Source organism: Anolis sagrei, chromosome 2 (genome assembly GCF_037176765.1).
Source record: "Anolis sagrei isolate rAnoSag1 chromosome 2, rAnoSag1.mat, whole genome shotgun sequence".
NCBI classification, from domain to species: Eukaryota; Metazoa; Chordata; class Lepidosauria; order Squamata; family Dactyloidae; genus Anolis; species Anolis sagrei.
In genome coordinates, this window is record NC_090022.1 from 156414402 (window position 1) to 156432818 (window position 18417).

The 18417-nt window shown below is 38.9% G+C and overlaps 1 protein-coding gene across 1 annotated transcript in view; it reads right to left on the reverse strand.

Moving 5' to 3' along the window:
• Positions 1-18417, reverse strand: part of LOC132768089 (neuronal acetylcholine receptor subunit alpha-7-like) — a 170678-nt gene that overhangs the window by 45373 nt on the left and 106888 nt on the right. The window contains exons 4-7 of the mRNA XM_060763693.2: positions 14247-14356; positions 11293-11372; positions 5032-5199; positions 11-205 (exon numbers count right to left, since the gene is read on the reverse strand). Of these exons, the coding sequence (XP_060619676.1) occupies positions 11-205; positions 5032-5199; positions 11293-11372; positions 14247-14356 (553 nt within the window). The remainder of the gene's footprint in view (positions 1-10; positions 206-5031; positions 5200-11292; positions 11373-14246; positions 14357-18417) is intronic.

Genomic DNA, 18417 nt, shown 5'->3' on the forward strand with positions numbered 1-18417 from the left:
CAGCTCTTACCCAAAGATATCTTCTCTCCAGAGTCAGCTGGCAGCAAGAAAACAAGCAACGCTAAGCCTGATATAAGGACACAGGGAATCAGCAGATTCAATCCATAGTAGAGGGTACGGCGGCGCATTGTTACAGTGTAAGTCACATCTGGATATGGCTCTTTACAGCATTCGTAGTACAGCTCATTTCTTTTTCCTGGGACACCTGCACAGAAGCAAATTGGAAATACATGATGAGGAGAACTATTCGTGAGAGCCTTGTCATCAAAAGTGCTGGATGATTGCTAAATCACCCACTGTCAACAACAGTTTCTCCGCTGATGAGGTTGGTGACCTGCCTCTTCAACCTGACGTTTCATTCTTCTTTAAAGTGTAGGGTTAGTGTAGAAGGCACGCATAGTGTTGTGGGCAAAACTCAACTTGGGGTTATTGCTCTTGATATTTTGGTGACATCTTAATAGATACAATGAGAAGGTTTTCTTAAAATCCACACAACTGGAAATTGTTGTCTGAAGCCAGTTTTCCAAATAGACAAATTGGACTGCTGATTATCACTCCAGTCCTAAAGCCACTATGCCTTAGATGGAAGACATGAGCAGAGATGAATGAAAGCACCAAAGAACTCTATGAAGATTCCTTAAACATCTCTCACTTCCTGAAAACTGATTGCTCATAGGCTCAATCTTTCAGCCCATTTGTCTCTATTTGTATTTGCTCAACTGTGTTTCTTAGGAACTGAATCTACTAGTTCAGTGGTTCTCAACCTGTGGGTCCCCAGATGTTTTGGCCTTCAACCCCCAGCTAGTTGGTAAACTAGCTGGGATTTCTGGGAGTTGTAGGCCAAAACACCTGGGGACCCACAGGTTGAGAATCACTGCACTAGCTAGTCCTGAACAAAGGGGGCCCATTGAATCAATGGGGTTTCCATAAGTGCTGACTTCTCAAGATTGCATTGACTTAGGGGTTCAGGAATTCCCCAATTTTACAGAAATAGAGTCAACCAAGTACCTTTCTGCCAACAGTATAGTATCTTGGGTGCTGTCAGACCTAGTTGGGTAATTAATTCCATAGATCCCTGCAACCAAACCATTTTACAAATGGAAAGGAGAAGTTAGATCACTGGTCATTCATATTCCAGTGACTTACAATGTCTCCATTAACTAGCCCTTCAGATGCATCCACACTGTAGACATAATGCAGTTTGACACCATTTTAACTGCCATGGCTCAATGCTATGGAATTATGGAAGTTGCAGCCTTCTCTGATGAAGAGTGCTGGTGCCTCAGCAAACTACAAATCCCAGGATTCCATACCATTGAGACTAGACAGCTAAAAGTGCATTGATTCTAAAGCCTTGATGTATTCACCCCATTCATTCTCAAAAACTCCTGGGAATGCAATAACATTATTTATTTATTTACTCTATATTTGTATACCTCCCTTCTCAGCCCTTAGGCAACACAGGGCAGTTTACAATGGCAACAATTTGATGCCCCAAAACACCATAAAACATTTAAAAATATTAACACATAATATAAAACCATAACAAGAATACTAAAAGCATACATCATTTGCATCTCCCAATAAAAACATTGTCTCCTATTAAATTCTGCTGTTTGGAGAAATAAGGTAAATGCAATCACTGCTGATCGATATTTAGTTCTCTCATGGGGTCAATGTAAAATACTGGACATTTGACTGCATACGTGTACTGAAAATAATATTTATAAATCAGACCAGTAATGAAATAATAACCTAGACTAAAAATTGCATTCTGGCCATCATCAGCATTCCTTAAGATTTGTCATAAAAAATATAGTATCCACAACTCCTCTGGCCAATTTCATTACCAAGACTGTCGGGTTTAATTGCCCATTTTTCAAGCTCTCCATCAGGTGCAAACAACAATCAATAGTTATTACAATGTTCAGCATACAGCATGATGGGTTACGGTTTTCTCAGCATGTTTATAGTACAGTCTGAGCTGAACTAATTTATATTTCTTTTGTTTTTGTACAGAACAAACATCACCTTTGTTTTTCATATATTTTATGGCACCTCTTTCCAGGAACCTTTGTTAATTTACATCAAGGCTGTGACTTCTCCAAGCAAGCTCTATAGGAAGACGCCTGGAGAAGCTCACCAGACTTGGCCGAAACTGCTGCACCGTCTGAACACAAGCCCTAAAAGGCAAAGCCTGGGGAAGCTCTGAAGTCTCAGCTTAAGAAGCGATATTTTTCATACTGAGCCTTTAGAAATAACACACCCTGGAAGAACCTGCCTGGATTTGGGGGAGTTTCTGAAATACAACCTTTCAATGTGAAAAGAAAAAAAAGAAAAAAAAACATTTAAATTTGTTAGCAGCTGTAGGATTTCACAATGAGGAAAACTAGACTTTCTTTCTTCAGCTCAGCAGCAGCATTGATTACTTAAGGAATCAGATTCTGGACTTTTGTTGACATTGTAAAATTGAAACAATAGGCATATAAAATTATAAGCTCCTGTCTCTAAATACAAGTTTATGGGTAATAAATACTCTGGGCACAGGCATTGATCTTGAATAAAACAAATAACCTGGGACCTTTCTGTGAAGTCCCAAATTCCAACTGATCAAAAGACAAAAGTGAACCTATATATCTTTAAGACTAATGGCATATAAATATTGGAGGTGAGACCAAGCATGCCAGTCAGATTGTTTGGCAGAACAGAGGAACACCCCATTGGGTTTCCAATATGTTATCTAAATTAAAAAACGTCAGAAGATCTGAAGGACTGAGGTTCTGGCATCCTTCAGCTTCCTGGACTAGTGGAGTTCTGGACTATGGGGTTAATACCTGGCCTTCCTTTAGTTCCTTACCAGCATTTAAGAAACCGATGTCAAATCTCTACAACAACTCAATAGATACTTGAGTAGATCCACACTGGAGGCTCTGTACATAAGGAGAGGAGGAACTTCCCACTTCACTTATTGTGTTTTGCATGTAAGAATGAAAATTCTCAGAGATGTAACTGAGTCTTCTTATCTGGACGTTTTAAACAGAGGCGGGATGTCCATGTAGTAGGAATGCTTTGACTGTATGTTCTTGTGTGGCAGAACTACATGTATGCTTCCCTCCCATCTCATTTTTGTGGCATTTGGAGAAGAACTTTGCTTTCATGCAATATACAAAATATTTTATTTTACCTAAAATATTTTGTTCAACAGGAATATTTGTAAGATAATGATTCAAAGCAAAATATATCCAAAATGCAAACAAATCTCACAATTGATTGTTGTAGGTTTTTTTGGGTGATATGTCCATGTTCTAGAGGCATTCTCTCCTGACATTTTGCCTGCATCAAATGCTAATCAAGGTGGTCAGTTGAAACATTCACACTTAGCTCCAACAGACAAGAGTTCTTTGTCCCACCCTGGACAGTCCACAGATATATAAACCCAGTTTTCCTAGTTCCAACAAACCTCACAATCTCTGAGGATGCTTGCCATAGATGCAGGTGAAACGTCAGGAGAGAATGCCTCTAGAACATGGCCATATAGCCCGAAAAAACCTACAACAACCCAGTGATTCCGGCCATGAAAGCCTTTGACAATACAAATCTCACAATCTTTTCCAGCAACTAGGAAGAATGTAGAATCATAGAGTTAAAAGAGACCTCAAGGGCTATTTAATCCAACACTTTTCTGCCATACAAGAACACAGTCAAAGCATTCCTACCACATGGCCATCCAATTCTCTGGAGATTGTTTAAAATCTCCAGAGAAGGAGACTCCATCACATCTTTGAACGTTTCCATCTGAAGATGCCAGACATAGATGCAGGCAAAATGTCAGAAGAAAATACAGCCCAGCAACCACACAACACCTCCAATAACATCTGCATTTTTCACTACAAGATTTTTGTATCATTAACTACTCATTTAGTGCTATTATCTTTGCCTTCTATTTAGTTATTTTTCCTTTTCTCTTGTTTTTTTCCCTTTTCTTCTTTCTCCCTATGTTACTTCTATTCTATTTTATTTGTTGTATTTTAAAAGAAATTTTCTCAATAAATATTAAAGAAAAAAGATTTCTGCATCATAATTACATTGCAACACAGTAAATCCCTGCAGTCCTCACTTTCCAACCGACAGTGCCTTGTTCCTCCATAACTAGAAAGCCACTGACTTACCTTCCTGTTCCCTTCTCCAAGTGATCTTGAGTGCAACAGGAGGAAGCAGAACTTCTCTCACAACCCTGCTACATAATGAAGATCGCTCACACGAGAGGGAATAAGAACCCACAGCCAGCAGCCTCACTATTGACAGAAGAACAGACTCCCAGTGATCCTAGTAACTGCCTTCTAAGTAGCTACTGGTGGGGTTTTAATGGTTTCTACATAGACCCTAAACTAGGGACTATCCAGGGATCATGAATGCATAACAGTAACAAGTGTGTAGTTATAGGTTATATATTCATAAGTGCTATAGGTAATTCCAGGCAATAGGCTTTTTGTTTTCTTGGGGGTTTTTTGCACACATAGTTTTTTTTTTTCTTGAAGGTATTAGAAACTGAAAAATAATCAGAAATCTACAAAAATGCCACAGGAATTAAATCTATTAAGTTCCTTAAATCAATGGGATTTACATAAATATTGTTACCCCTGCTCAACAACTGATTCAATCCTTCTGCTTCACAGGCATTTCCAAAAAGATTCATGCAACCTACAAGAAGGAAAGCATTTGAAGACTGGATTTCATCCATGCGCAAGAATGAAACTTCCCTTGTGTGCACTTCAATGTGACTTGGGGAAATTACTGCTCACACCTGATGCCAAAACACACAGAAATTGTTGCTCAGTTCATCCTTCTCCCAAGCAGGATAGAGGAGAATCCTACAAGGAGATGCAGGAGGATCAAGTACCTCTGATTCTGCTTTGCAACATGAAGTAGATGTTTAGGAAAAAGCAAGACAAAAAATAATTGTCCGAAACTAACACAAGTTTAGGAATGATCCTCTGGAGTTGTTAAAATTCTTTAAGAAAGCCAGCTTACCCACTAAATCCCATTCGCCATTTGATATGTAATTAGAAATATCAGCTTCAAGCATCTGTAGATCAAGGAGCCAGCCATTATGCGTCCATGAGCCAAACTTCAAATCGCATTTCTGCACGTCGAAAGGAAACCAGCGGACATCAATGTAACACGTGCTCTTCAAGATCCCTGTAATTAGAAATCTGTTTGTGAATTTTTCTAAAAGGGAGAAAAAGTGTGATCTTCAAGGCTTGAGTGAAATGGGATGAAATTGCACTTGTATTTGCCTGCAATCAAGAGTTCAAAGGAGAAGACAGCTTTGAAATGCATCCTAAATTGATCTGCTAACAAATGGTGCCTATTAATTTTAAGTTTCAGACACGGCCTTCAGAAGCATTATCAGATGAAAAAGACTGAAGAAATATCTAGAGCCTCAGTTAAACTGAATGGCATTTATGCCGCCAACATACAGATCTGTAGTTTCCTTTTTTCTTCTTCCCTTTATCTTTATCTCAGTGAGAGACTGATTATATTACCCATCATGCTGCAAGCAAAACTGACTGCAACTGCACAATTGCCATGTACGATGTAGAAGTCACTCATACTGCTGATTTTCTCATACCAGTGTCTCATGTCTCCCTCATCACCAAGCAAGAGGATGTTTACTGGCTCTTTTTCCTTCTGAAGAGTCACTACTGCCAGCACTTGTTGTTCCAGTTCGATGAGCAAAATTGATGCCTTTGGTTGCAAATGACTGTATTGTCCAGTACCTGTCAGAACCAGTGTTCTCAAACACCTCGCAGTGGTCTCGTGCCATTCATGCCATTGCACCTACTATCTAGAAGGGAAACTATAGGCAATTTCTCCTGCTTGTGGAACCTACACAGTTTTCCTGCTCTTACGGTGTTGCTCTCTTCCTTCATTGTGCATCACTTGTTAGTCAAGAAGATTTCCCATCTGTGCCACCAGACTACATGTCTTTAGTGGGGCTGCTGTCCAAGGCACAGCTTGGAAACGTTGTCATTTTAAAGGCTATGTTTAAAGTTAATTAAATTGTAACTTCCCAATGTTCATCTTCTAAGTAAAATTTAAGATATTTCTGAAATTTATTCTGTTAAGCTTAATAACATGTTATCATAAAAATCATTTAAAATGATTAGAAAGGGTCAAGGTGGCAAAAAAGACAAAAGAAACAAAATAATGTGAAATGTTAAGCATTATTGGGCCGGGCTAGCACAGTGGATTAAACTACCAGCTATAGAAGATCCTGCCAACTGGAAAGTTGGCAGTTAAAGTCCAGGTTGCGGTGAGCTCCCGCCGTCAGCCCAGCTTCTGCTCACCTAGCAGTTTGAAAACAACAATGTAAGTAGATAAATAGGTACTGCTTTGGCAGGGAGATACAAGGCACCCTGAAAAACATGCCACCAAAAATCCAACCAGGAACGGATTCCATGGATGACAGATGCCTCAGCATGGAAAATGAAACAACAGTACATCCCCATGGCCAAGTCAAGCACAGTCGGATGCCGGAGATGAAAAGAGGCAAACCTTGCCTCTGTTTATGTACTGTCTGTCTCTGCCAATTGTATAATGGTACTGAATGTTTGCAATATATGTACCTCTAAGTCCCCTCAGGGACATAGAGCGGAATATAAAGAAAGTATATTATTATTTGTTTGTTTGTTTTTTAAAAAATCACTTTCAAAATCGGTGTTAAAATGCTAACGCATTAATTGCTGTGGGTCTTCAAATAATTTTCCACAATGAACTCATCAGGGGTTTTCATGGGAAGAAACGTTCAGAGGGTATTCATCTTTGCCTTCCTAAATGGAAAAGAGTGTGTGACTGGCCCAAGGTCACCCAATGGGTTTCTATGACTGATGGGGCTTCAAACCCTAATCTATAGAATTATGGTCCAACGTTCAAACCACTGCATCACACTAGCTCTCACTAATGACCTGGAAGTAACATTAATTATATATATATATATATATATATATATATACATACATATACAAGTTTTTGTACAATGTAATCATTCCACTTCCAAGCCAAACCACCAGATGTTATCTGCCCAAGGGTCAAGATTCAGAACAAACATTGGGCTCCATATTTAGGATGCAATTCATCTACACATACACATAAATAATGGCTATCAGGGTATTCGATCTAGGTGGCTTCTAAATCACAAGAAATACCACAGTCCATTTCATTACTGAATAGGAACTAAGTGTAGCCATGCAGTTCTCTGCAATGAGTCCAAAATTCTTCCAAGTAATCAAGACATATTATATTGTTATATTAATTTTTTTGCTATTAATATTCCACTTTTACCTCTTGAAACAAGACCCAAAGCAGATCACAACCAATTAAAAGACAGAAGTAAAAAATTTAAATAGAATTAAACAAGAACAATTATTAAAACAATTCAGTTAAAAATTATTTAAGAATAAATAAATAAAGGTTTAAAACACAGTGCTTATACTATTTTGAATTTTTTTCTACTACTATTAAGTTGGGCTGAAAGTGTTTCTGCCTAGAAGAAAAGTACCTGGATATGTGGGGTTGTGAGAAGATAAGCAGTGGGCAAGGGCAGGATTCAGTCTTTGCCCATCTATCTCCTTTAATTTTTTTGAATCAGATCAGTGACTATGCCTACAGAGGTAACGTTTTCCTGATTTTGTTCTCACAAGATAGAATGAATTTATTTGTTCGATTTTCTCTCCATCATGAGAGCATCTGTGCAGTTTTCAAATACGTTTTGGCATTTCAGAATTTATCCCCACCTCAATGCCACTTGCTGCCTCACCAATGCTGTCCTTCTCCATTTCCCCTTCTTCTTCATCTCTTCCCTTCCCAATCTTTTCTCCCTTTCAACTTCTTCCACTGTCAGCTTTCCTTATGCCAAAGCTCTTTCTCCTCTCTGATCCTGTCTTTTCTCTTTCTCTCTTTTTGCATTCCTGGCAGCAACAGCCAGAATGCTGGAAGAGTGACAAGAGGACTGCCTTATATCCTCCCAAAGTAAAACTTACAGTTTCTTTCCTGGTAAAGGATCCACTTCATTGACATGTCATCCACCCATTTAAATGACTGGCTTCTCGAAAAGCTCTAAAATAGGTTTCTGGGAATGGGACCAGTATGTGGAGAAGGAGATTGTAGTCTCCGGCTCCTACACAAAAACATCTCTGATAAATCAGGATTGATGTTTCTCATCTGGGCCAGAGTTTTGACCAAGGTTCTCCTTGCTGGTGCTTTCTGATGCAGGAAAAATACCCTCTTTTCATCCACTTCCTTGGCCTATGTGAATATTCTTTGCATTCCTACCACAATCTTGCTTTATACATGTGGTTTAAAACTCAAAAATATACCACCATATGGGGATTGCACCTTCATGAGAAAGGTAAAGGTAAAGGTTTCACCTTGACATTTATTTATTTATTTTTATTTATCGTGTCAGGGCAACCAGTTGATTTTATTACATTTCTAACAGAACAAAGCAAACAAACAGACAAAATACAAAATTTGTGAGTTTGGTAGTTGATTAAATGTCCTTGTATCTGGCCACTTGGGGTGCTTCTGGTGTTGCTGCAAGAAGGTCCTCCATTGTGCATGTGGCAGGGCTCAGGTTGCATTGCAGCAGGTGGTCAGTGGTTTGCTCTTCTCCACACTCCACTCCACACGACCTTGCCATTAAGTCTAGTAGAGTTTGACTCTGGGGATGGTGCTCATCTCCATTTCTAAGCCAAAGAGCTGGCGTTGTCAGTAATCGCCTCCTAATTCATGTGGCTGGCATGATTGCATGGAGCGCCATTACCTTCCTGCTGAAGCAGCACCTATTGATCTACTCACATTTGCATGTTTTCGAACTGCTAGGTTGACAGAAGCTGGAGCTAACAGTGGGGCTCACCCTGTCCCATGGATTCAAACCACCAACATTCCGGTCAGCAAGTTCTGCAGCTTAGCGTTTTAACCCGCTGCACCATTGCAGCCCCAACTTGATCATAGTTCAAAGGAGATTGGAGTACATAGATCGGATTGGGGTTCAGAGTAGGGGAGACGAGGATAGTTGATGCATGTATCTATGGCTACCTGTATATTTGTATTTTATTTTAAGAGGACTAGATGTATGTGCACTGTCTGCTTTTGATAAGGCCAACTGGCTAATCAATAAAAATTGTTGTTGTTGATCATAGTGCAGTGAAAAACCTTGATTTCCTAACTTACTGACAAACAGGAAGCAGAATGTATTGTCTGAGGCTTTCATGGCCGGAATCACTGGGTTGTTGTAGGTTTTTCGGGCTATATGGCCATGGTCTAGAGGCATTCTCTCCTGACGTTTCGCCTGCATCTACCTCTGAGGATGCTTGCCATAGATGCAGGCGAAACGTCAGGAGAGAATGCCTCTAGACCATGGCCATATAGCCCGAAAAACCTACAACAACACAGGAAGCAGAATGTTTTTCACATCCTGCATTTGCAATACCTTTAAATTAGCTAAACCTAGACCAAACCTATGGAGTGAATTTTCCAATTTCATTAAAGGACCTACAACTGTTAAATTATCCCTTTGAATTTATCTCACCTTGTGATGTTTTGCAACATAACTAAAAACAGCAGGCACAGAAAAATCTGCTTTAAATGTTTCACATAAAAATATGAAATAGTGCTCCATGCTCCATTACTCATGTTTTTGTCTACACAATGATATCCTTTCTCTCTGTGTAAAGCAAGACAAACCCTGAATGCAAGCCAACCAAAATTAAATGGAGGACAGTAATTTGTTTGGAAATCTCCAAAGGGTCTGAAAGTGAAGTCACGGGTGTATTGCCCTGCTTTCAACTTCAATAAAAAGGTTTGACAGAACTTTCTAAAACTGGCAATCACTTGTCAAATCAGAACTGTCGGTGGAAAAAAGTGTGTGTATAAACATTTGGGAGTGATGCTTTTCATGCAGTGTGGCAGATCGCTTAACCAGTGGTGTGCAATGTAGATTCGCTATGCCTCTCTAAAGATACATCCTGTCTGATAACGACTATATTGCAATTAAAAGACAACATGAGCTAAAATGTCCTTCAATCTATAGACTAATATTTTTTCTCAAACCCATGCTTCACTTCCATTTATTTCTGTAATTATTTGCCCTGATTTTGACCTACACTCCCAACATAATATATTATATGCAGATATAAAACTATTTGCATATGTAATACATACTGCCACATACCAGAGCTGACTTTCTATACAAATAATGTTTACCCTATTTCAAACCTACTGTCTACATCCTTAATTCAATTTTTTAAAAAAATCAGATACTTGTGTATAGCTGGAATTCCATGCATGCATATCTCAGAATAATTTCCACAAAGGTAAGTGGGGTTTTACTTTTGAGGACACAAACACTATCAGCTCTTCAATGTGTCTCTTATGACCTTTATTTCAACAGTGCTGTGCTATGAAGCATTCTTAGATTGCAATCTTAGACATTTTTCTCTAAGAACATGTTCAGAAATTCAGTAATTTGATTTCAGTAATTTGAATCAATGCACATAGGATCAAACTATGACATCCTCAAGCCTGACATGTTCAGTCCACATTTTTTTTCTCACTGAAGCAATACGAAACACATACACGGCAGATTTATATAGCAGGTTATGGTAACAGAGGGGGAGCAGTGGTTTAAACTGCTAAGCTGCAGAACTTGCTGACCAGAAGATCAGTGGTTCGAATCCGTGGGATGGGGTGAGCTCCCACTGTTAGCCCCAGCTTCTGCCAACCTAGCAGTTCAAAAACATGCAAATGTGAGTAGATCAATAAGTACCACTTTGGCGGGAAAATAACAGTGCTCCTTCCAGTCATGCCGGCCACATGTCCTTGGAAGCATCAACAGACAATGTCAGCTCTTCAGCTTAGAAATGGAGATGAGCACCACCCCAAGAGTCAGACTCAACTAGACTTAATGTCGAGGGGAAACCTTTACCTTTACTTTGGTAACAGAATAACAACTAAGGGTATAACCAGTTCATGCAGTACTGTGTTTGCTTTAGCTGGTTGTCAAATTCACAAAGAAACTTCAGATTGTAAAACATTTGTAAAGATCAAGGTTTCCTAAACTCTTAAACAAGAACTCCATTGAATTTGTGTGGCAGAGTAATTAAAGCATATGTTAAAAATACATTGCACAGCAGAAGCCTTGTAATGCGGATTTGTGCATACTGCATACCAATTCCTTATCTAGGCAACCATTCTTTCTTTACCAAAATGAAAGATTAAAAAGTGTCCTACCTGGAGGTATATACTGACAAGCTCCCGAGTAGTTTACCAAAACATTTGTGTGAAATGTCGCATCAAATCTCTCGTCTGCACTACAATATAGAACAGAAATGGTTCAGTGAACATTGTTTAGTGATTGAATAAGCACAAAATATCAAATCCATCACATCAACATCAGAATCAGCATCACCATAGTATTTGTATTTTTAAAAAATCAACATTAGTCAATGCACCATAATACTCAAAATTATTAGCTTTACATAAATATCACAAATGCTACTATAATACTGAGTAAACATTAAACATCTAACCATGTGCTATCAAGTGGATTTTTATTACACTATGTAACAACATTTGAAAAAAATTCTGTTCCTGGTTTGAAAGTGTTATTTTCTGTTTAATAGTGCAGTACTTGTTTTGAAATTCGTTGTTATTCTCCAGAAACTTTGGTTTTGTGGCTGCCACAAACTATGTTGAATTGATTGAGGCTCTATGAGATATTCATTGAAAAACTATAGCAAAATGTGCTGCAGGATGTCCCAGAAAAACATAGTTTTTGCAGTTTAATAAACTTTTCTCATGTTTTTATGAGAGAGCCAATTAGGAGATGACATGTACAACCCAGGAACAAAAACTGTGTTCTGTAATGTTATCTATAGTTTTTTTGTGCAGAATTTACTTTAATTAATAAATAAGAATAAGAATAAGAATAATAACTCCCCAGGGGGACTCAGGGCAGTTTCCAGGTGGAAAGTAGTAAACGTTCAATGCCATAATAAACAAACAAACCAAATCAAAACAATAAATAAAGTAGCATCAGTATAAACTTCTAATGATTAACCACACAAATAAATAATTAAAAACAAATAATCCTTATCATACACATTTACATAATACGATCTAAATAATTAAAGTACCTTAAAAGTATAAATGGTGAAGAAGACGTTATATAAAATAATTATGCAAATCAGCCAAAAACGCCAGGGTGGGTTTTCAGTATCCAAATGAGGTTACATATTAAGATCCTCTAGGTTACATATTAGATTCAAACTTAATTGGATTCAAAGTTGCTATACTGAACTTGAAGTTTATTTCTATGTTTAGAAACAATGAAATAACACACCAACACATGTGCATAAATGGAATAATTACACAGCCCAACCAAAAAACAAACAAACACCCTTTTCTTGGTGTCTTTGTTTTTAGGCTTGTTCTTGAGTTTATTTGAGGTACTGATTCAATTGCATCAGTTCTATTTTCTGAGATATATCTATTATGATTTTCTATGGGCAAGCAGATGAAGACTGGTATATGTCATAAGTTCCATATCTCAAAAACTAGAGCCGACAGTGGAAAACTGGTGCCATTTTTTGAATCAGCAGAACAATTATACCCAGAAACAAGGTTAACATTTGAGAGGCACCAAAACGTGTGTTGGCCAGTGTTATACATGCTGGTAGTGTTGGCAAACACATGGGTCCAGATCCATGGATTGGACAACCCCCTGCTGATCAATGCATCTGACCATCTGGCCTGAGGATGGAACCATTGGAAGAACAACTCAATCCCACCCAACCATTAAGACGGTAATTAATATCCTGGGTCCAATACTCACATCCCCAAAAGCTGTAACAAGGTGACACTACAAAAAAAAAAAACACTTGAAAAATTATGTGCATGTGCATGGCAATGCACATGCACATAATTGCAAACTACAACACAGAAAGTGGGTAGGTGGGATGATGCTCAAGAAACAATGGCTGCGCATTCATGGAAGCAGAGCAATAAATAAATGCCACCTGACCAGATTAAAACCTACATCTGGGTCACTCTGGCCAGATACGCTATCCAGTGAATTCAAATTGTGGATTCATTGGCTATGGTGCCCACTTCCTACAAGGGTTGCATCAAGCTGCACAGATCCCTGGTAAGAAGGACCAGATGTGCTGCCATGTCAGGCAACTGCCTGCCCCAAACTGCAGACTTACAACACCGTAAGTAATGTATTTATTTACTTCATTTGTATACCATTTTCTTCACCCTGTTTGGGGGAGGGGGGGACAACTCAAATCGATTTCCAACATATTCACGGCAAAATCCAATGCCTCACAAACATATGAAAATCTAACATAAAACAACAATAACATATAACTATCAATTAAATCATTGCATTCTGAGTCAACACTGATTCAGAACGCAAAGAGGATAGATCATGTTTTTACTCTGTCCTTACAGCAGTGCGTTAGTCTCCCAAAACTTAAAAAGGAAGAAAGAAAAGGTGGCAGCACCTTTGATTTTTTTTTTTGTATGAGCTTTTTTGGTTGCTTTTAGAAAACATAACTTCCAACCAGTCTGTTGCTAAATATATATGTGCAGCTACTAATGAAGTATAATGTAGTGCTCTTTTTCTTGATCCACATCTAGACTAAGAGTGGAAAATACAATAAACTTCTGATTCTGGTGTATTGAAATACTTATCAATTACACTGATCTTAAATCTGCCATCTGGATTTCACCACCATCACTAACTGGATGTCCAGTAAGCCAGAAGGCGATAAAGGAACTCCAGATAGAAAGAGATTAGCTGACCAATGGCAAAGGATACTTGATAGCCTTGACCTAAAGAGAAAAGAGGGGGGACCCATCCCCGTTTCATTTATTTACATGTTGTTGTTGTTTGGTCAATGGCATCAAAGATTTATGTGCAGGATTGTTCTCAGCAAAATTGTATATAAAATTCCAGATTTAGCTAAATGTTGGGTGTAATATACCAAGCATAATGCTTCCACTATATTGTTTAGCTTAACATGCTTTTTAAAGGATAAGAATAATAATTAATTACATTTGACAGAACATTCTTGAATAATTGAAATAATTACTCTGAAACTTAATAAAACTATGATGAACCAATTTCCAAGCTGCTTTTTTCAGTTTTGAAAAGCTAGCCTCATACATGGCTTCTTTACCTGTTGTATAGAAGAATGTCAGGTACCCAAATCTGATCAGATGGGAATCTTAAATTCTGTACTCCAGGATATTCATACTGATCCCATGACAAATATGCATCAATCCAGGACTGCAGAGAAAGAGATTTATGTTACTAAAGATGCCAAGCAAATCTGTTCCTATACTCCCTGAAATAATTACCCTCCCCCCCCCCCCAAAACAAGCCAAACCCTGAAAATTTTACAGGATCTTTCAGGATGCTCAAAATATAAGCCCTACTTCAAAAATAAGTCCTAGTTACAGTTCATTAAAAAGTCAATTTTAGTAGTGTCTAGGCAGAAAAGTGAAATCTTTTGGAGCAAAAAATAATATAAGATCCTGCTTTATTTTCAGAAAAACAGGACAGTACAGTTTAGATATTGTTACGAGGATTGAATGAAAAGTAATGCCTCCACCTTCGTTATTTAGGTTTGGATGGGAATATATTAATAAATCAAATGCAGAAATAATCCTTAGAATGTGCTCTTTATCTACCACTATTCACTTTTCCACATAATCAACAGACAATTGGATATATTTCTGCCAACAATGAACAAGTTTTCTGAAGCCGTAACGGAAGAAGTAGACACTCTGTTTCCACAACCCATCGTGCACAGATTTTCCAATAGGCAAGCAAAGCAATAAAGTGATCCACATGTTCTAGTGAAATCCTGTTTATGCTCAGGGTTCCATACTGCGCACTTTAACAACAAAACCATTCAATGCTAAGGTTTCCCGTGAAAATGGAACTGCAGAGGAGAGTCTACTAAACAAGCCAGTTCCTGCCGCATACCAGTACTGCCATCTGTTGAGGAGTTACGAAGGTGGAGGCATTATTTTTCATTCAACCCTTGTAACTCATGAAGGCATTACATGACACCCTAACAATATGAATGAATATTCACAAATATGGAAAGCTTGTCTTAGTATCAGGAATATATTGTCTTGGAAGGACTTGCAACTATTAAGTTATCTGGCTGCATTCAAGTGTGGTGGAGAATAATATGTCAAAATGAATATAGAAGAAATATTATACTGATTATACTGCTAGGTCAGGAAGACTTTGTATATGGGCGGGACAGGGACACCATCTTGGTCTTTGGCCCAAGCATCAAATTGTCTTACTGCCTATACATCATTTCTTCAGACTCAACACGTTCACCTCCTCTTCTAATGACTTCTAATGAGTGCAATGACATCAGTGTTGGCAGCATTACAATGTCAACGGGACAGGATTTTACACTTTGGAGAGCTCCTTGAAAGGTCACACTAAAAGCCAGAGAGGATTTGCTCCTTTGTAACTCTGGTGCCACTAGATGGCACTACATGTAATCACAGAAATATATGTACAGTATATTCTGGCGTATAAGACTACTTTTTAACCCAAGAAAATCTTCTCAAAAGTCAGGGGTCGTCTTATACGCGGGTGTAGTCTTATGCATGGGAGTCGTCTTAACTCTATATTTTAACTGGAAAAGTTGGGGGTCGTCTTATATGCCCAGTCGTCTTATATGCCGGAATATACGGTATATGAAATCTGGAGAAATGTTCAAGCCACTTTGGAGTTTTTACACATAAATAAAAGCACATCCTACAATGTGACATCATTCTCAACTTGTCCCAAACCAAGCTTCAAGTTGTCTGAAAGTAGCAGTAGATAAAAACAGTTAGGACCACTTGCTTCTGAACCTCTTTCCATCCAGCTTTAATAACCATATTTTACTGTGCAAGGAAAACAATGGCTCTGCAATTTGGTGGATGTGGGGCGGGGGGATTGAGAGTAATGCGACATCCATTGTGGGTTATTTTTTGCTTCCTGGTGACAAAACAAAAAACAACCCTTTCTCTCTGATCATGAATTGCATCTCAGCAATAAAGATAGAACTGGACTTTTTAACAGCCATGGCTCTTGTTTTTGTTTTTGTGTCAGGAGCGACTTGAGAAAGTCAGTTCTGGTGTGAGAGGATTGGCCATCTGCAAGGACATTGCCCAGGGGACCCCTGGATGCTTTAATGTTTTACCATCCTTATGGGAGACTTCTCTCATGTCCCCGCATCGGGAGCCGGAGCTGACAGAGGGAGCTCATCCATGCTCTCCCAGGATTCGAACCTGCGACTTGTTGGTCTTCAGTCCTGCTGGCACAAGGGTTTAACCTGCTGCACCACCAGGGGCTCCACACAGCCATGGCTGAATAGTATGGAATAATGAAAATGGCAGTTTCACAAGGTTTTTGGCCTTCTCTGCCAAAGTGAGCTGATGTTTCCCCATCCCCAAACTACAACTCCCAGCATCCCTTAGCACTGAGGAATGGTAGTTAAAGGGGTATCAAACTATAAATGCCATTGAAAGCTGAATGAAGTTTGGATTTCAATTGGATTCACTCTCCCAAGTCTATCCCAAGAGTGCATCTGCACTGTAGAATTAAAGCAGTTTAGGGAGGCAACAACCATCTTTTGCAGAGAAGGCGGAAGATATTGTGAAATGACAGCTCCCAGGATCCCATAGCATTGGGCCATGGCAGTTAAACTGGTGTCAAACTGCAAATCCCAATGAAATCTGAAGTTTTAATTCCAGTGTTGTCTTTGCTGTTAAGAAGGAGAGTGATCTGACAATGGGGAAGAAACATCTAAATCTTTTATTTTGTGGCCAGAAGGAATGCACAGTCCACAAGGAAGATCACATCCCTTTTTTAATTCAGTGGCTTATCACATTTGTTCCTCAAAGCACAGTAAAAGGTCAAACTCTTTAAAGGTAAACCCTTTAAAAAGGGTTTGTGTGGTAAGAAGTGGAGCTAGGCAGGCATGCTGTCAACTCAACCAAGATGGATTTACCATGGGAGAATCTGTTTTAGGAGATACATGTGATAACAATCTCTGTCTATTAATCATGGGGAAAGTGTCTACTCCATTAGTCATGGAAAGTATCCAAGTCCAGACATATTTCAGAATCCTAATACTAACACAATCTCTGGGTATTTTGACTGATGAAAGAACAGAACTTGGAAAAGTTGTAGAAAACTTAAAGTTCATTTCCAGAATTTCCCACCCAGCATCTTGACCCTTTTGTAATTAAAAAGCAGCATTTCCAAACTCTACAAAATTATGACTTTAGGAAAAAGTTCACTACATCAGATCTCATGACAAATCATGCATCAGATCTCATGACAAATAACTGATAGCTATCAGTATCACGGAATATTTGTACCGGGGCGAAATTTATGGCTCTCACTGACAACTGCACAGACGACACTCCCAGCCCAGCCCTAGAATTCGTGTTGTTGTTGTTGTTGCTGCTATTGTACGTGCCTTAAGTTTCCAGGGCCGCAACCATTAAGCAATTGGGAGACCAAAACCTTTGCCAATCTACAGAGAATTTAGCAGAGAATTTAAAAAATAGAATCATAGAGTTGGAAGAGACCACATGGGCCATCCAGTCCAACTTCCTGCCATGTGGAAAAGTACAATCAAGGCACCCTCAACAGATGGCCATACAGCCCCTGTTTAAAAGCCTCCAAAGAAGAATCCTCCATTACACTCCGAGACAGAAGCCCCTTCCACAGGGCTGTATAAAATCAACATTGAACTAGATTATATGGCAGTGTGGACTCAGATAATCCAGTTCAAAGCAGATACTATGGATTATCTGCCTTGATATTCTGGGTTATATGGCTGTGTGGAAGGGTCCAGAGAGTTCCACTGCTGAACAGCTCTTACATTCAGGAAGGTCTTCCTAATGTTAAGGTGGAATTTCCTTTCTTGTAATTTGAGCCCATTGGTCCAAGTCCTAGTCTCCAGGGCATCAGAAAACAAGCCTACTCCTTCTTCCTTATGTCATCCCATGAAATGTTTAAATATGACTCCCATGTATCTCCTCTCAACCCTTCTTCTGTGGGCTAAACATCTCCAGCTCTTTAAGCTGCTCCTCTCCAGAACTTTGATCATTTTAACCTCCTCCTCTGGCTACGCTCCAGCTGATCAGTATCTTTACTGAGTTATGGTGACCAGAACCAGACACAGTGTTATTCCAGGTGAGATCTAACCAAAACAGAATAGAGGGACACCATGACTTCCCTCCTAAGATTCTCATCAAGTTAAGGGTCCCACAATTTCACAGGATGACAAGATAGCAGACAAAGGAACATCAATCATGTAT